This window comes from Parasteatoda tepidariorum, chromosome 8 (assembly GCF_982258835.1).
Source record: "Parasteatoda tepidariorum strain Cologne lab strain chromosome 8, Ptep-v5.0, whole genome shotgun sequence".
NCBI lineage: Eukaryota > Metazoa > Arthropoda > Arachnida > Araneae > Theridiidae > Parasteatoda > Parasteatoda tepidariorum.
The window spans coordinates 55222315-55242872 of record NC_141762.1 but is presented as its reverse complement, the minus strand read 5'-3'; the positions used below and the strand labels follow the sequence as shown (position 1 = coordinate 55242872).

At 27.8% G+C, this 20558-nt stretch overlaps 2 protein-coding genes across 2 annotated transcripts in view; one reads left to right on the top strand and one right to left on the bottom strand.

Annotated features, from left to right (window-relative positions):
* Window positions 1-5457: 5457 nt before the first annotated feature.
* Window positions 5458-20558, bottom strand: part of Usp5 (ubiquitin specific protease 5) — a 37592-nt gene continuing 22491 nt past the window's right edge. The window contains exons 13-20 of the mRNA XM_087150363.1: window positions 19387-19444; window positions 16569-16691; window positions 16402-16490; window positions 15118-15222; window positions 14070-14213; window positions 12016-12149; window positions 6067-6178; window positions 5458-5735 (exon numbers count right to left, since the gene is read on the bottom strand). Coding sequence (XP_087006489.1) covers window positions 5554-5735; window positions 6067-6178; window positions 12016-12149; window positions 14070-14213; window positions 15118-15222; window positions 16402-16490; window positions 16569-16691; window positions 19387-19444 — 947 coding nt within the window. The 3' untranslated portion in view covers window positions 5458-5553. The remainder of the gene's footprint in view (window positions 5736-6066; window positions 6179-12015; window positions 12150-14069; window positions 14214-15117; window positions 15223-16401; window positions 16491-16568; window positions 16692-19386; window positions 19445-20558) is intronic.
* Window positions 7097-10586, top strand: LOC147806166 (uncharacterized protein C17orf113-like). The gene is made up of 3 exons (XM_087149368.1): window positions 7097-7605; window positions 9017-9556; window positions 10257-10586. The coding sequence occupies exons 1-3, from the start codon at window positions 7246-7248 to the stop codon at window positions 10584-10586; spliced, it is 1230 nt and encodes a 409-aa protein (XP_087005494.1). The 5' UTR covers window positions 7097-7245.

Here is a 20558-nt window from a genome sequence, read left to right as displayed (position 1 = left end):
TAATTTTAAATTGTAAAATACAAAATTTGAATAAAATTGATTGAATAATTAAAGATAAATGAAATTTAAACAAACCGACGTTTTTAAAATTTGAACTCAGAAACTAATCGATCGATTGCTCTGAAAGTTTGTGTTTTGAAATTAAAAGGATGTAAAAATATGTAGAACATGCAATTCAATAAATTTTATTATTATTTAATAAACTAGTAAAAAATAACAAATAATTATTTAAAATTATTTTTGCTTAAAAATTTGTGCATAATTTTTTCTCTCTTTTTTTTTGTAATTTAATGTATACATTTTTCAATACACTCAAGAAGTTCTCGAGATAATGCGCAATAATCGAAGTATGAAGTTAAAATTAAAGGACCCAAACTTTCCATCTCTCTTTTTGCCATAACTTTGGACACTATCATCTTCCAGATTGCGGCTGTTTCCGCATTTTGAAAATTAAAAACCTAAAACTAAACTTTTGACAAACTTGCATGTTTATCCTGAACAAAATGCGCTTTAGTGCTCTTTTTCGTAAAAATATGGTATTGACTCTTTATACGTGAATATACGATTAAATCAAAAGTTAATCAAGGTGTTCCCTTTTTCCATTTCATACACTGTACATAAAATAAGTCAATGAGAATCTATTATGTTGATTAATATATATTTTAAGATATTGAATACGGACAGTTTAATTGTTTCTCTGAATCAATCAACAATCTTTTTACTACTAAGAAAATGATAAAAAAAAATAATAAATTAAATCTGCCAAAAAAATTAAAATAAATTACAAATATTTTGTTACTGTTTGTTTTTCTTTTTTTTCCGACTGCTTATTTAATGCGTTGATTAAAATATAAACCTTGAATCCGAATAAGTAAATGATTTTCCGCATTTAAAAGTATTAAAAAAATGAAAAAATTAAAACTGAATTTTTTTTATTTTATTCTTTTACTTTCATTTTGCTTGAAAATTTCACAAAGCAATTATGTGATCCCATAAACCATTAATAAACATGTTACATAAAAAAGAATTTGTAAAGAGGACCTGCCTCTCTCTCTCTGTCCCTCAGGCTTTTGTCAGTTATTCTCCCAGTAAAGAGGGGTGATTATCTATCCCCTCCTCAGTTCTGGAGAAAAAAGAATAGCAGTTTGAAAGATAAGTTTCCAAGAAAATCAAGATGTGTTTGAGGGGAAAGGATTTCTATGGGTCTTCGAAAAGTCTTCAATTTCACATGTCTAATCGCATCCCGACTCTAGTTTAACAATGTATGAGCAAAGTTAGTAGTAGTGCAGTGAAACTACAATTACATAGAATTTACAATATATTTTACTAAATTTTGTTACTAATTCTTAAAAATAAATAAATAAAAAGTCAACTACAAAAATTTTTATTAGGCATTTGTAAATGAATTTTTGACATTTTTTAGAAGAAAAAATGTGACCAGACTATTTTCCCGACGAGACTTTAAATTTTTCCCGATGGGGGGGCTGGCCATGCCCGACGGGGGTGCTCCTGCCCCCCTACTGGCGCCGGCCTTGACAATTTAGATCTTCAGTGGGGATGACTTCTCTGCTTTGGTAAGCCAGTGACCTGTACAAGAAGTCTATCACCTTACTGTAGAACAGATTAACGAGGACTGATATCATGCACCCTCGATCCCTACGCAGGTTCATTAAAATGGTCACCCACCCACTTACTGACCGCAGCCAGTGATGCTTGACTTCCGTGTTCTAACGGGAACTATGTCGATACGATCAGGCTACTACTGGACGTCTACGACTAGGAAGTTAAATTCACGGGGAAAAGGGTCTCCGCGACAGTCTTTCCCAGGGGAGAGCACAGATTTAGCCCACTTTGATTGTTAGTAAAATGTATCGCTACATCTAAACAGGTGCAATATAATACAATATTGTAATCTGCTTATGAAACCTGTTCTAAAGACCTTAATTTTACAATCAAAATGTATAATTCTTTCCATCCTTTGATTAGTAGTGTCTTACTGGTCTATTAAAAACAAACCTGATGAACTGAAAAACTTATCAGACACTTTAATTTTGTCCAAGAAAAATGAACATAAAATCTCAGTTGAATAGCTTAGCAGGAATTTTCTCCAGTTTGCTATATCTTGTTCTCACACAATTTTATGAGATGTAAATGAATCAGATCCACTTTCATTTTCTTCTTTTCAGTAATCTTGATCAAATTCTTGAGTAGAGAAATTTAGTGAAAAAAATATGTAATGTCATATTCAATTCACCAATTCCAACCAAACACAGCCATCTTTACCACGAAAAATTCAATTATTTTGGCCATTGGCTTGAAAGTTCTGTTTCCCATGAGTATCCACCACCATACTTTTTCAGATTCATAACACTTGTTCTTGACTGGACATTGCAATAACTATCTGAGATATTCTCTTCTAAATCTTTCCCTTAATACTTAGCATCACTCACATTGATATCTCAGATTCTTATTTATGTCTCATCTATATGACTCAAGCCCGGAAGTACAGTATCTTCAACTTCTTTTAGAAACATAGCTGGGGTTAAAGGAATAAGTTCGTTTCCTTGCTCTGAAACGTTCAACAATGGTCTGTCGTTCAACAATGGTCTGTCGTTAATGGTAGGCTTCATAATTGTAGAGTACACTCACCATTTCTTCAAAGTTAAGAAATTATCTGCCTAAAATCTGGCACAGTAGTTGTTTCATGATTTATACCATCCTTTCGAAATTATTCCCCATAAAGGAGATGTTGAAGGATTAAATTTCCATTGAATTTGGATGACTAATACTTCATATTCGATAGCTATCTATCTGGTTAAAAAACGCAATATATTAAAAGTAACTTTTTTAATTTAAATATAAGTAAGAGCTTACTTACACTTAATTTTTTGCATATGCAATTTTAATTATTTAAAGTTGTAAGTATTCTTTTACTGATAATATAAAGTCATCTTCAACATAGGGAAGCAAAGGCTTAATACAACTGTATTAAAAATCACAAAACGTTTCACAACAGAACTGACACACTTTAAATTAAGCTTGCGTAGAAGCATATTTTTCTTTTGGATAGACGAAGGAAAAAGTTAGAGCTATGTGGTGACAGTTAATATTTTGAATTATAAGTTAAAAAAATGCTATGTTTGCTTATTTCCTTTATTAATTTTTCGACCTTGTATAATTGTAGTTCTATTAGGAAATTTCTAAAAATTTAAATTTGTTTTCAAAATTATTAATAAAGCAATTAGTTTTACAGTAGTTTAATACTGAAATTGATTGAAAACATACTTTTAATACCAAAACCTGTTCAACTCAAATATTTGTTGTTTACAATATAGTAAGTAAATTTAATTAAATTACAGTATAAATTTCAGTAATGCACAGTCCTTTTTTAGGAATGGTTTTAAAATGCTTCTAAGTTCAAAGGTTTATTTATTTATTTTTTTACATAGATGAAATTTGATTGATGTTTCCTTTTTATTTACAAGTATGTCACAAAATAGTTTTCTGAAAGAAAAGAAATTTGTATAGTCACTTTTTATTTAGAAAATATATTAGAAAATACAGTTGTAATATTTTTCTTTGGAATCTCACAAATTTTAAGATTTTGATAGTGTTTTTGACATTTTGCTTTGTGTCCAAAATTTCATTAAGTTTTTTACATTTTCAAATGAAACAAAATATTTTAAGACAGGATTTCATTTAAAAAAAATCTAGACGAGAGCATTTCATTAAAATGATATTAGAGTAATTAATGCTCATATTAGAAATTTAGAGAATACTGAGTGAGTTTTATTTTTAGTGGGGAGAATCTTGTTTCCGTGTAATTTATCTCATTTTCCTGCCAATCTCATAAAATTGCGGAAGAAAAATTAAGTGTAATTATTTTTTGCATGTTCTTTCAGTTTTCTCTCTCTAAATATTATATAAATTGAAAAGATTTTTAAAAAGTATTATTATTTAAACGTTAAGATTCTAGGGTGAATGCAGAATAGGAAAAAGAAAATACAAATATCTATGGAAGGAAGCGATATTTTTTATTATAAATATAGCTGAATGTATATATATTTTGTTGAAAACATCTTTACAATATGAAATAAAGATTGAACAGAAAAAGTATAACTTTTTGTTAAATTAATACTTGATAACTTTAAAGGAATAACAGAAAAACGGTAATAATATTTCTCTAAGTCTTATATTTCCAGAATAATTGAAAAATGTTATGATTCTAGCTATTATAAGTTTTGAAAACATTTTGTAGTATTTTATCCACTCTAAATACGTAACAACTCTTCTAGAAAAATTAATATAATTTTAAATAAATTTGAAATATACACTCTGAAATACTTTTTGTTCAAACGTCAAAGCTATTTAAGTTTTTGTGCAGCAAAAAATGCAAAGCTACTAAATAAAGTGCTCAAAAGACTTTTTTTAAAAAAAAAATAATCTACCTAATAGGTGATTAAATTAACAAAGTGACTTGACTACAGGGGAAAATTAAAGGACTACCTGCCACATGGTGAGAAAATATAATTTGTTTGTCACTTGCCACATTTTTTTTTGCCAAAAATGCGCCCCATGTGCTCCAAAACAAATGATTTCAACTTCTTGTATTATTTAAAACATAATAAAGCTGTAATCATTCCTGGAACATTAAAGTTAATTAACACGGATTAAAAATTTCAGAAAAATTTGGTTATAAGATTTTCATTTAAATTCAAGTTCAGTTCATATTACTTTTTTTCTTTAATTTACGGTCAATGCCATTCAAGTTATATAATTTCATCATTATGATTCAACGTTATTACATGTTACAATTATTTGATACTTCAAAATGAATATACTTGTATGCTTTAATAAACATGAACTTTAATTTGCACTGTGCATTATTAGTTTAAAACCTCAAATTTTAAATTTTATCAGTTTAAAATGTTACATACAACACTTAAATTTTACGTGAATTTACAAACTTAATTGGAGAGATCAGGGAAATTTTTCTCCATTTTAGATATGACTGTAGTGCTTACCATATTTTTAGAAATGTTTTGCATAAATGATATCAATAGCTTTTTTAATAGTTTCAAATTTTTGAAAAAGTGGCAACATGTTATGACTACTATTAAAAATGCTACAACTGGCCACGAGCTGGTAACAAAATTTCCTAACACTGCCCCACAAAAGTAACTTTGAATTTTTAATAAATTTATAAGTGAAAGCAAATTCATAAATGCTAAATAATATGTTATGTTTTAAACTTATCAGTTTTAATGGTTTATAAATATTCTTAATTCCTAGAAATGCTTACATTATTTTGCAAATGAAAGTTACAAATTTCTATAGCTTGCTGTATCCTATTAATTTTATATTCCAAGTTTAACAAAAGTTATCAATGAAAAGACAATAGAAGTCAAAATAATTCGGAAAATTTGTAGAAAAGCAAAACAATTAAAGAAACAGACCTTTATAAACTCTCTAGAAAAATTATTATTAGTTTAGAAAATGTTACATATGCACAATATAATTAAATTATATTAAGTTCAATAGTCAAATAGAATCCTAATGCGATGGTATTCTTTGGTAGAGGTATAAATAGGCTAAGTCTTTTGGAGGATGCTCAGACAATGCAACTTTGTTGTCATTAAATATGACCCATCTTCCTTCCTTTAAGATATGGCAAACATAATGGCCACAGACTGTTGAGGTTCCCATATGACTTATGAAAGCAACCAATTTATATCCTGAAAAAAAAAAAACTTGTTTAATTTGCATTCCATAAAATACATTGTGAGAAAATTTATAAAAAAAAAAAATCATTTCACATGCTAACATGAAAATAAAATAAAAAAATCAGGATAATTAGGTTACTAAAGGAGAAAAACTATGGTCCCAAAAGCATTTGTGCAAGCAAAATATTTTGCAATTTAGCCACACAAAAAAACAAATTGAAAAAAAAAAATGGACAAAGTTTACAGCATTTGTTTTAAATTATATGATTCCACAATCGTGTAAAGATAGTAAATATAAAATATACTATAAAAGTCGAAAAAAAATTTATTTTCTAATACATACTTTCAGATCCATCCCGAAAATGAGGTTTCACTTCTGTTTCAGCAACAGAATCAGTTTCCATTTCTTCAGCATGACTAAAGATCCAATCAACAGCTCTCTCCAAACTGTTATTCTAAAGTAAATAGAGAAAGCACTTAAATACAGATGATAAACTGGAGGAAACATTTATTTACGGATTTATCAAATATAAAACTCAAGAGCATTATGGTCCTCTATATCAGATGAAGTAAACTAAAACTTTACTCCAACAGTTATGAATAGTAAGCTGCTAGCCAACAGTTTTTAAGGAAGGGGGAAAAAAACACAATTGGGTAAGTGATAAATACCTATGCACAGAAAGTAGATAACTAATTCTTTACTAGAATGAAAGTTGCAAAAACTTTGAAGACCACATTTAAAAAAATAAGATAAATGTTTCCAAGTTAAAAAGTAAATAATAATCAGTGAAGACATTTACGCGCTATAGCGCGTAAAATACGCAAAAAATTGAAATCGGACGCAAAAAAATGACCGCTACGCGTCCCGAGGGACGCGTAAATTTTTGATGAAAGTTTATAAATTTCCCGACTTTTTAATCTTTGATATCGAAACATTTTAATAAAATCGAAAAATTGGGACGCAAAAAATAAATCGGTATGCATCCTCGGTATAAAAAAAAAAAAAAAAACCTGTCTCCAGAGTTAGACCAACACATGTTAGACACACAGGTGGGAAACCAGTTCTATGACTCAAAATGTTGACCATTATAGCAGGAAACATCCTACAAGACTTTCCCCCCAAACTTCTTTTCTCTGCTGAAAACAGTGACGTCATCGGAACTGAGGGACGCAGGTGTTATTGAATGGGGGGGAAATGACCGTACCGGATTTAAGTGACCTCGAATGAGCAAGTAGAAAGAAAGAGGTTGAAGGGGTGGGAAAAATTGAAGGGGTTTATTTTCAAAATATCATAGTACACACGCAGAAGATTAGGGTTGATTGGTTATTTAATACCTACGTCATGCAATCACATTTTTAGTGGCCCCTTACCCTTTATTTTCGAAGGAGGTACTTACGCACCGTTATATTAAGCTATATGTTACTTTTAGTTCAGTTAGAGTCAAACATTTTTAATGACCTGACCTACGCATCCAAACTTTTAATTTTGTTTTATAATTAATACATGTGCAATAATTAAACGATGCCTAAAGTACGTAACTTTAATATTAGGTGGAAAACTGAATTTAATTGGTTAGTCTACGAAAATGGTAAAATGTTTTGTGATATATGCCGCAAGGCACGAATAAAAAATGCATTCACCACTGGCTGTGAGAATTTTCAACGTAGCGCACTAGTCCGGCATATTGACACATCGGGAAAAGACTCTTCTGCTCATCATTTACGTGCTCTTAATATATTAGAACAGCAACGGTCTTTTAAAGTGTCATCTGAAAAACAAATTGCTAATTGTGTTCAAGATTATTCACAAATGCGAACGGTCTATTGGATGGCTAAAGAAGAAATAGCAGAAGCTAAGTTCCCCGCATTAATTGAATTGCAGGTAAGTTTTTATTTTAATTATTAAAGAATTATAATTTACAAAAATTTTTATGTTTATACAAGTAATTAAATAACAGTTACGCAAGGGCCGTATTATACGGTTTGAGTCGTGACCACGTGTCAAATTTCTTTTTTAAATATTAACTTAAATGGTCATTTTAAGTATAAATTAGAAAAGTGTAATAGGATATATTTTATTTAATGCTATAAATATTAATTATTTTTGTATTTCCGCACCACAGGCCGTGATACGGAATTCAGCTTTCAATTATTCAAATAAGAGCCACTTTTTCTCTTTTAGGGTTTCCTTATAAAAAAAAACAGAAAGATAGTTTTCAAAAATAATTAATTATAAAAGAACATAGTTTCACTATTTTGTCTTCTCTGTAATGCGTATTTTTATTAATTTTTGAGTTTTTTTTTTGTTCGGTTTATTGATTGGGCCAGTCGTTTACAATAAATAAGAATCGAATTGTGCCATTTTGTCTTTGCTGTAAAACGTATTTGTTTTCTCCCTACGATTTCGCTATAAAACTTTGAATTTTTTTTTTGTGGGATTTTTTAAAAAGGGCAAATCGTTTAGAATAATTAAATAATGGAATTGCGCCATTTTGTCCCCGCTGTAATGCGTATTTATTTTATAGCTACGATTTCTATATAAAACTTTGAGTTTTAATTTTGTGGGATTCGTTTTTACAATAATTAAATAAAGGAATTGCGCCATTTTGTCTTACACGTGATTTGTATTTTCATTCTCGCTAAAATTTCTCTATAAAAACTTTGAATTTTATTTTTGTGGGATTCATTAAAGGGGCCGATCATTTATAATACTTAAATAAGAATGGAATCTCGCCATCTTTTCTTCTCTGTAATGCGTATGATTATTCTAGCTAAGATTTCTCTATAAAAAGTTTGAATTTTAGTTTCGTGGGATTTATTGATAGGTTGATGGTTTTACCGTTTTTATCTTCGTTGTAGTGCTTATAGATTCTGTGTAGATTACATCATTTAATGATTGTTTAAATAAAATAATTGATTAAAAAAACTTATAATAGTTTTATTCCTCTAAGAAATGAATTATGTCATTTTATTTTTGTGATTAAAAAAAAGTTGTTTTTTTAAAAAAAAGTCAATAATTGGTTTGCAACTACTTATGAATTAGATTAAATTTTAATAAATTGACTACAATGAATAAGAAATTTAAAGTTAATTATTTTTTTGTACACTGCAAAATATATAATTCAATTTTAGAATTGTAATTTTTTTATTAATAGAATTTTTTTTTTCACTTACACTTAAAAATTTTTTTTATTATTTTGTTTGTTTTATATTTATTACGACACATGTTTGGATAAAATAATTTTAAAACCCCCCTTTTTTTTAAATATTCATATATATTTTTTTTATTTCAGAAAATGAATGGGGTGAATTTTCAGACTAGTACTTACCAATCTAAACAGTCTATCTCTGATATGACATCAGCATCCGCCCAAGCTATTGAGGAACTTTTGATACAGAAATTTAAACCATCATCTTTTTTCGGAATTATTTGTGATGAGTCGTGTGACGTTTCAAATTTTAAAAAACTTATTGTGTATTTAACTTACATAGATGAAGATGGGTATGGTAAAACCGCGTTTGTGGACATATTAAACATAAATGAAGGAAAGGCTGATACAATTGTCAATTCTTTAAAATCTACAATGGAAAAATTAAACATTGATTTAAATAAAATTGTTGGTCTTGGCACTGATGGTGCAGCAGTAATGACTGGCTGTAAAGGAGGTGTTGGTGTGCGATTAAAGACTGCTGGTGCAACGCATTTGCTGCAAATTCACTGTTCTGCTCACAGGGTTTCTTTGGCCTTTTCACAAGCAGCGAAAAATATTAAACAGACTAAAGACCTGGAGAATACTTTGCAGCAACTTTACCATTTTTTCGATGATAGTCCTGTCAGAGAATCTGTGCTACGTCAAATTTTTCAAATAAATGAAATATCGGAAATAAAATTGAAAGAACCCAAAAATGTTCGATAGCTGAGCTTGTATGAAGCGGTGAGCGCTGTAATACAGTGCTTTGGGTCCATTGTAGAGGCACTTGAGCATATCGCCGAAAAAAAGAACGGTTTAAACTCTGTAAAAGCAAAAGGTTTGTTGTCAAAAATAAAGAATGCCAATTTCCCATTTTTACTTGCGATCATACTGGACGTTTTAGAGCCAGTAAAAAAATGTATTATTTCAGCATCAAAATGTGATTTTCTCTAAGGTGAATGTAATGGTATCCAGTTGTATAAGTGTTTTAGAGAATCTTAAAGGTAATAAGGGGGAGCATGAAAATAATTATATTGAAAATTGTACTAATGATGAAGATGATGTTGTTTATCAAAATATAAAACTTGGAAAGCAAACTTTAAATGAACATTTTAAGTCTAATTTTATATCTGAAGTTGTAGGTAATTTAAAGTTTCGTTTCCCAGCGGAGTCATTAGATGTATTAAAATCACTAGATTCGATGTTAAACCCGTTTAATTATCCAACGAATTCAGAGGAATTACTGAATTATGGATCAGAAGATATTGATTTATTGATTAGAACATTTGGAGAATTGATTTCTGGTGATAAACTTAAAAATAACTTTCAGTATTTTAAACAGATCATATTAAACTTTAAATCTATGAGTATGAAAGACTTTCTTAGAATCTTCATCAAACAGTATAGTGATGAATTTCCAGAATTTTCTAAATTAGCAAAGATAGCCTCAGTATTGCCAATTTTATCAGCTGATGCTGAGAGAGGCTTTTCAGCCATGAAAAGAATAAAGACATGTGCTCGAAATAGGATATCTGAAGGAAAACTGAAAACATTAATGATGATTACACTTGAAGGGCCAGATATGTCAAATTCCCAAGATGTAATTATAAGAGCACATAAGATATTTCAGTCTTGTAAAATACGTAGAGGGGGAAGCAGTGTAAATAAGTAGAGAGGGAAGCACACTAATAAAAATATTTTACATAAATTTAGATTTTGTTTTATTTTATTTTTCTATTATATTTCAATATTAGCATATTACAGCATTATAATTGTTATAATTCATGTACTAATAATCTATTAAGTATTTTTCAGAAAGATTATATTTGTTTAAAAATTTATGTAAAGGACCCATTTTTTTTCAAAAGGACCCAGTTTTTTAAAAGTCATGGGTCCCAGGGACCCGGGATTTTGAAAGCCTAGTGTCTTCCCTGAATAATAATAATAAATAAATGAAAAATAAATGTTCAATTCTATCTTTTAAAAAATAAAAACCAATTTTTCTACAAAAATCAGTCAGAAATTGAAAAGTTTAATTAATAAACAGTTTGCTTAGAAAATAAAATTGCCAGAAATAATTCATTTTAAATTATCAGACAATTAAAGAGTAATTTGCTTTCTGTAACACATAATGCAAATTTAATTGAAAAATAAAACTCAATTTATCTGCACTTTTCTCAGATTCACAGTGCCTTCAAAACTAGAGTGTTTCCATAATACCTTATTTAATAAAAAGCTTGATAGTAAAAGTCTGGTCTTAATTCGTAGCAATACATGATAAGAAAGAATGTGGATTTAAGATAAAATCTTAGATAATCAAGAGTGTCCAAAAGTGATAGCTCAAATGTGCAATTTGTGAGGCATAATTTTTTCATATTACAAAAACTAGGATTTAATGGTAATCATGGAGTGTATGAAAACCAATAACAATAACTGTAGAAAACACAGTTAACAAAACCGTGTGGATTTACAAAGGAATGAAACTTGTTTCAGAATCGTACCTTTAGGAGACTAGGATCTGACTTCTTGGCAGCTATTTCCAAGATAATGGTCGTCTAATTGCTGATAGCAGAAAACAATTTTGTAGAGATTTAAAAATTTTGTTAATAAACTAATTTAATTTTAGTTGCAAATAAAACTGGCAGTTTTCAGAACAGTCAAACTTACAAACAATTTCATAAAGAATTTTGTTTTCCTTTCTTTTGAATGAAAATCGCATCTTTTTCTAGAGCAAGGTTTGTAAATTTTCAAACAATTTGTAACAAAATTTCATGAAATTAGGTCTTTTAATAATCAGAGTTTGAGGAAAATTGTTCCAGCTAAAAACATACAACATTTGAATATTTTATGAATTTTTAGACTTGATTGCCTTGAAAATAAATTTTTCCCTCCTTCCCAAAAGAGCAGTCATATTGTTTTAGTAATTTTAGAATTGTGCATAATACTTAGGAAACATTTAAAATAATTACTAATAACCAGTAAAAAATAAGAATTAGTAGATGAGAAAATAAAAATTGGAAAATTGTATGAAGTTAGGTAGTACATCAAAAATATAAATGAAGTATCTGAATAATCATTGAATAACCAAAATTTCTTCTTACCGTTGCTTCTAAGGCTTTAAGAGCTTGTGCAGGAGTAAATCCCATGGACACTATAGTTGCTATAGCTTCAGGATCAGCATTGAAATTAGGATTACTCTGTTTAGTGCCAGGTAAATGAAATGGAGCATCAAAATCTAAATTCAAATAGATCATTTATGTACCAATTTTGGAATTTGTTTATTTTAAACAACTATTCATAGTCTCAAAACAGAATTAATATTTTTGAATTGTGGCTATATTGCCACAATGTTTAAAATATATCTGTGACAGCTTAGTCTTAGTATTAGTACATACCAACTGTATTTTGTTGTCAATTTGATAGCAAAGACATATTCAGGTAGCATGATTAACATAGTAGAAAGTGACAACTAAAAATAAGTTAATGAAATGAATCTAATATTCAGCTTTTAACCGAACATATTCATGCATCAGTTTTAATTTCCTCTTAACTATAATTTTCCATATTTGCTTCAGAATTTTTTTTTTTTGTAATTTTCTCTCTTGAACAAATATGGCCTTCAGGGACAATTAGAATTTAATCATGATTATAAAAAAAACTACAAGATATTACATTTGCTATCAAAATATATAAATAATGTGAAATAATAATATAAGTACGTAATTTTAAAAAATACGAAATTCAAAAAATATCTGCCGGTGTTCTTGAGAAATCAAATTTTAAATATACAACTTTCTTAAAATTTAACTTTACAAAAACTATTTTAACTATTTATTTCAAATTTTGTACTTCGCTATTCAAAATTAGATTCTTCAAAATTATGTAAAAATTTTAAAGAGTGCTATTAAATAATTAATCATAAAAAAAATTATATTTGGATGGAATATTTTTGGATAAATAAATTTTATAATAATGTACAAGAATGTTTCAATTCACTTAAAAAATTCTCAAACTGTGGCAAAATATGCAAAAAGTAAAATTAACGACTTATACCATACCTTCAAAATCTATGAAGTACAGGTTCAAATGAAAATAAATAAATTCTAAAGGAAGACGAAACAAGTACAAATAAATTTTATAAACTTGTATCATAAATAACTAACTTGATGTTGGAGAAAATTTAGTAATATTAACTGAAAATTTTAATTTTTGACCACATTGCTCATTTTAAGCATCTGTTTTCTTTTTCTATATTCACTTTCTATATTCACTTTCTATATTTAAATTTCCTTTTTACTAAAGCTCACCAATTTGTAACAGTTTTATATAGTATTTTTCAGAAACAGTAATTGCCAGTTTTAGAATATCTGATAACAATTACAACTAAATATTTGAGAATTTGAAAATTTATTTTTTTAAACATTCAATTAAATCATGAAATCAGTTTAAAGAAATATAAAAGTAATTATTTACTGCAAACATATTTTCACATATTCCCACTATCAAGCTTCAATATTACAAGAAATTTATTCGAAGTATATAGCTAAAGAAAAGTCTAATTTCAGTTATTATTAACTCATGTACAACTAATAAAAACATTTTGTTACTTTGCAGATCAACACCTTTTTAAATAAGACATAATAAAAATAAAAATAATAATAATAATAAATTTTTTTATAATGTATATGTATTTTTTTTAAATAATAAAATAAATTTCACATATAAAATAATTTGCTTTCAGAATTAATGACCCCAAATAGAAACAACACACTTTTTTAATAAAAAGCAGATTAGGAAAAAAAAAAAAATTTTTTTTTATTATTTATTTCATTTGCGCTTATATATTCCTCAAAAAATTTTCTCTTGGGAAAAAAACTAGGGAATGTTGGAAAATCAAATTCTTGGTTCAGTTTAAATGCCAAAAAGTTCCTCTGACAGGTAAAGCACGTCTTTGATTTATTAGTGATATGGAGGGGACTTGCTTACCTGCTGTAAAGCAAACGACCCACTAAAACTCAGAACAAAATGGGAGAGCTCATTTGCAATTTTTCCCTTCTGAAAAACTAAGGATGTTAACGGTGGTAAATTTTGATCTGCTTAGGTCGTTAAAGAGTTAATACCATAAAGCAGCATGAATAGAAATTTAAAATTTTACCTTCATCATTCATGTGCTCCATTACCCAGTTCATAGCAGCACCAATACCTAGATTTTGTGTTTCATACAAGGCCCTCTTGCAACCATCCAGAGGAAAACCCATTTCTGACAATTGGTACAAAAGTGCTTCGTTGTATTGAAACTCTAAAAGTAAAGATAATTTTTTTTAAATTTCATAAGATATTTTTCTAATGTAAAGAACTTAATATATCATATCAAAAGACACAACTTGTAAGATGTCAAAAAAAAGTATATGTTAAAGTTGAGATCCCCAAAAAGTCAATAATTGGAATCGTACGTTCCAACTGCCGGCTCCACAGCTCTTGTATATAAACTCAGCATTGAATCAGCATGAAATTCAAATAATTGTTCAAACCTCGATTGATATTCATTTTAAGATTATAATATTAGATCATTTTAGGATGATACTAAGATTGATATCATTAACCCACTGTTAAGATCAAAGAAATTGCCCTATGCTGGCAAAATTTTGGCATAAAGTATTGCCTATTGTAAATAGTTCATAGTTAAAAATCTGTTGTTATATGAGTGGAAAAAACTACAACATTTCCAGGGGCTTAAGTCGATTTTTAGGAGACAGCCTGTTTTTAATGAAAGGTTGCATAGCAGCCTTTTATTTTCACAAAGGAAAGCAAATAAATTTAAGAAGGTACATAAAGATAATTGTATTATTTTTTATTTTATTTAATTACAATAAATGAAGTGGAATTTATCCGAGTTAATAGGAATGACAAATTTTAAGAATTTTTCTGATCTGAAGCAAGTTTCTGAATGTTATGAAATAATAAAATGGAAAACTTTGCTTTTCAAAAAAAATTAGATTGGAAAAGAAAAAAGAACAGTTTAAATTTTCTGAAATATTCAGCACCAGCAACTATATATTAGCCCTCATCTCAACAATGCATCCAGGATTCATATAATTTAATAGTAGTAAGAATTTAATAAAAATAATCTGAACGCCTACAACATTATAAAATTGCAATCTTATTTTTAAAACCATAAAAAATATATTGCCAATAGGGAATACCATTTTCAGAAGAAGGAGCTTCAGGGAGTTCCTCTTCATCAGGTTGAATACCCATTCCTCGAAGTACACCCAAGTCTAATATATCAGGGACATCTATTGAAACATCTAAAAAGAAATTTAGAAGCTGTTACATATATACTCATGTTTGTGAAAATTCTCAACACCATGACGAAATCATCACTAATAGAACATAACTTAAATGAAATGTACAGTGACAGAAAGCATGCAGATGATTAGAATTACAAAGTGATTGCGCATTTTTATTTATACCACTATCAGCTCGTAGCATAAACACTCCAGCATGGCAGTGAGAATTTCAGATTATTATAGCATCTGCAGAATATTTCTCATCTAGTTTTTTATTTCTAAAGAGCAATCAAATAAATGGGGCAAAATTGCTGAGACTACTTTTTAAAAACATCTCTAACTTGTTCTAATAAACATTCAAAAGCTGAATTCTGAAAACTTCGTTAAGAGCAAAACACAAAGAATTTATCTTCCGTTACTTAATTACAGGCTTATCCGTTTATTGATTTATTCCATTATTAAAGCATTATTTAATCAAACTTAAACAATATAAAGTTTTGTGTACAAATTTTAAGGATCTCATACTTGCAAGTTTTGCTACATGTATGTTACATCATTAAGCTGAATTTTGACAATAATAATCTCTGTTAGACTGTGTTGAGAAAGCAGACAAATTTGAAATGATGAGATAGTGCGGAAGATAGTGTGGAATAAATTTCATTAATTTCTGATAATTCCTCCAATAACAGAAAATTTGATAAGTCAATAACTAGTTTATATCTTCAAAAAAATTGCTATGTTTAAAGAAAAATAAGCTGGTATGTATAACAATCAATATAGAATTTTATTAAAATTAAAACATTTAAAAACAATTGGTGATTTTTGAAATAAATTTCGTCAAAACTAGGTAGCAGTAAAAGAGTTTAAAGTAGTTACAAGAGTCAATAAATAGCTTGCAGAAAGTATATTATTTGAGATTTTTGTGTTCGCAGAAAGTTTTTTAGTTGAGATTTTGTGTTACAAATTAGCCCACTTGCAAACATTACAATCTTTAAACTGATTTCACAGAGAGTGCTTGAAATCACAACTCCAAAAAGTGAAAGTTTAGTATCAAATTATGTTCTCCCCAATTCCCTTATACTTGATTAAATAAATGTTTTATGAATATGTAGAACTATGTAGGATGACCAGTGCATGATTAAAAATTAAAATAGTGAAGGTACAACAACAATTAAACAGCTATCAAAACATCCTTACCTAGTTTTTTAGGAACCCAATCATCACCAATAGTGAATTTCTTTAAATGTAAAAGAAGATAATCGGGAAAAGTTCGCAATCTAGTAGTTCTGGAAAAAAATATATATTAATAAAAAATAAAATTAAGCCAACAAAAATATAGAAACATTTTTTAAAACATTACAAACTTTTTAGCAGTTGTCTTCTGATCTAGAGCTGTACTGTAAAAATCATCAACAATTTCTTCAGCTGCAAATCGTTCGAAGCAAGCTTGCAGCGGTATTTTAGGTTTGACAATTTCTTCTGGTTTTCTACAGAATGAAATTAAATTTAAAATCAATTATAAAGTCTCATGTACAAGTCTATCTTCATTACTGATTAACACTAACAGCACATTTAATAATTTTTAAAACTACTTTATTTTAATAAACATAAAACTAAATTAAAAAAAATTTTATTGCCAGCAAATTATTTTACATACATTTCATGCAACTCTTATCAACATCTAGATTTTCTTTTCCAGCTTATTTTGAAACATGATAATTTACATGCATTATTTCTCAGTAAAAGATCTTCATTACCAATGATATCACACTTTTAAAATAATCACACCCTAAAGAATGTAACTATTAATTACATATAAACATGTAAAAAAATATTTCAAACTTAAAATTAATAATTAAATAAAACTTTTTAATAAAATTGTTTAAAGCAGGGTTGGGTTTTTGACATGACAAGGGTATAATACTGGTTTAAACCGTCAAAAACCCGTCAAAAATGTCAAAAACTAAAGTTTGACAAAAAAATATATAAACTTCAAAACTACCAACAGTTGCCATGCATTATATTGAAATTTAATTATACTATAGGTAATCAGCAGGTTTTAAAATATTTTTTAATTAAAATTAAGGTAAAATAACAGATTTAAAATCTCAGAAATTTATATTCAAATGCATGTGCAGAAAAATTTTGCACAAAATTTTTTTAAATATTTATATTTTGAAAAAAAAATTTTTTTTTTTGATACTTAAGAAAATTAAAAGTTTATTACTATGCATTTTTGACATATAAGGAACATATAACTAATATTTATAAGGAACTTACAAGTTATGTTGTATAAATACAAACTTGATACAAGTGTATGAAAATTTTTTTTAATGTTATACCGAATATCTTTATTATCCAGATTGTTAATTTGAATTTAAAAGTAGTTATATTTGTGAATAATGATAAATATAATTCATATTGTTTATTATATTTATTTATAATTATTACACTTATCATTTTAAAACAATTTTTACCTCTTAATTTTTTCCCCCACTTGTATTAAGAATACAAATAATGCATATCTTGAAAGCAAGAAGTAATTATTCAACAGCTGAATATTTAGATATTCAACAAAACTATGTATATAGTATTCAGCAAAATGAAATTCACAAGTATTTGGATAAACTAAATTTTCAGCATAGTAAATGAATAGGTTGAATATACTGTAAATCGACACTAACTACTCTGTGTATTTAACAGAAAGCACTTAAATTTGTATTGTCTTATGTTACAAAGATTATTAAGAAGATTTAAAAGAATATTAAAAAGATTTTTCTTTAAAAGAAGATGTCTAATGTACAAAACTGCTAATGTTTATCTTTAAAAATGTCTAATTTTTAGTATAATCTATACTATACACTAAATTTGGTTATAAATAAATTTCTTAATAATATCACTGCAGATTTTCAATAACACATGAAAATGAATACATAATATTACAAAAGATGTGAGCTTTCAAAAGTACAAGATTTTGGTTACTATTCAAAATATAAGTGTTTCTTCAAAATTTTAAATTTATTTTTTCTAGAACATATTTAGAAACACTATCCTTTATAAAAAATATATAAATTTCATGTATTAATTAAATTTCACATATGAATATAGGTTTTTGACATTTTCGACAGTGAGGTTTTTGACGTGACGGTTTAAACCATGGTTTAAACGGTCAAAAACTGTCACGTCAAAAACCTGCCAACCCTGGTTTAAAGTAACAATTTAAAAAAAAATCACAGTCAAATTTAAATGATTTCCTTTTAAATCAAGTTATTTCAACTGTGACATTCATTGTGACTTAAATCAATAGTTTTAAACTAATTATTTTTAAATGCTGGAATAATTGTATCAAAGTTTTAATTTTAAAAAAATTGAATTTCTACAGATAAAAAAAACTTAATATAAATATGAAAGATTTACATCACAAACCTATGAATAGAAATCACCGTTTAATTGACACAGCATATTAATTTACAAAACTTAACTAGCAATGTCAAAAGTCATATTGTAAAATCCACATTGCAAGCACCTGACCTGAATCTTAATAAATGTATCTATTTAAAATTAATTTTTATAGATTTTGAAAAGTGCATGATAGGTAAACTTTAGCAGGATAGACAAAAAAATAAATAAACAAAAAGCTGAAAATCGTAGATTTGATAGATGATTTCATGCCTATATTAATTCAAAATTATATAAACTGCCTACTTTAAATTTAAAGAAATTTATTTTTGATAAATTCTGCCAAATATACATCATAACATAAATATATACACATAAAAAAAGAGTAAATGATCCCTAATTGAAATATTAAAATTCTTATTCCTCACTTCACCTCAATTCTTATCAATCAATTGGTTTACAGTTTTATTTAAAGAATTTTAATTTGTTATGAATAATACATAAAAGAAAAATTTTAGCGGTACAGTTACTTTTTAACATTCTCAGAAAAATAAATAAAAACATAAGTAAAAAAACTAAAAAAAATAATAAATGATCGGGGGGAACAGTTTTTTGCTCTTCTAAAGCCAAAGGAAGAATCTTAAACATTTAACAGAGATAAAGTAAAAAAATAGAAAAATTACATAAGTGGTAATGAGAACCCTTACATAAAAGCATGTAACTTAAATTCATCTGAGGAAAAACACAGTAAAGATTAAGGTAAAAAAATAAAAGAAATCTTACAATCGGTCTCCTCTAGCAAGTATTTCAGCCTTTTTATTTTCAAATTCCTTTAGTTCCTCTAGATAAATAAAAAAATATGACTAATTAATCTGATGGTATTTTTTTTAAAAAAAAGCCAGTTTACCTTTAAATTAAAAATATAAAAACTTAAACATACATAATTCAGATATAAAATATTTCACAAAAGATTAAGCATATAAAATATTACGTATAGTATAAACAATCATTTCTAGAACATTCATTTTTCTTAAATAATTCCTTTTTTAGGTCAAAAACAAATTATATTCAACTTAAACAAGTTATTTCAGGAATATCTTATAAAATTCAGATAAAGCATCCCCCCTAAATTCGATGAAAATCTCCATGACGGAGTGGAGGGGAATATCAGGGAACTGGACTCCCGTTCATGAGAACTTGAGTTAAAATCCAGCTGGCTGAAAATTCCAGGACAGTAAATGGTGACTTGTGCATGTATTATCTGTTGGGTCACAAAATCCTCCAAGTTCCCATAACAAATTATACCCCTGGGGATACTGAATTGGAAAGTTTTGTAACGAATATTTTACATAGAGTCCGAGATAGCCTGGTTGCAAGGGTGTTGAGCCCATGTCCAAGTGATCGTGAGTTCGATCCACACTGGCCGAAGACTCCCCATGTAGTAAATCTGTTCAGCCACAAAGACCTCCATGTTTCCATAACAAATCCTACCTATGGGAGAATTGGAGATTGTAATTTTAACCTGAACCAGAGACGAATCAATCTGTGGATCAATGAATAGATGTATGAATGGGTCCACCTTATAACACGGGTGTGGCAGAAGTCGAATTCTTTGCCATAAATGGTGTCATTGGAAAACAAGAACAACCACACCCTTTGTCTTAATGTCCTACGACAACAACAACAATGAAAACAACACATAACTCTGAAGAATATAAATTAATAGATTGAAAAAAAAAATCAAAATTTTTATTCTTAATGAAAACTTAAAAGTCCAATATTTCGCTTTTCTTAAAAATACATTGCTGAAGTTTCACTCAAAACAAGGAATTTTCACTTTGATTTAACAATCAATAAACTAACCAAATTTTCAATTGATATTTAAAAATGGAAATGAGTGTGCTTGTCTCAGAGACAACGCTAAATACCCTCTTCCATGTCACATTATTATATGG

Excerpts from the sequence above, each read along its gene's own strand:
- LOC147806166 (XM_087149368.1), top strand. The coding sequence starts at position 7,246 with ATGCCTAAAGTACGTAACTTTAATATTAGGTGGAAAACTGAATTTAAT. Across the intron at positions 7,606-9,016 it reads CCGCATTAATTGAATTGCAG|AAAATGAATGGGGTGAATTT; the intron begins GTAAGTTTTTAT and ends TTTTTATTTCAG. Across the intron at positions 9,557-10,256 it reads ATTTTTTCGATGATAGTCCT|ATCATATTAAACTTTAAATC; the intron begins GTCAGAGAATCT and ends TATTTTAAACAG.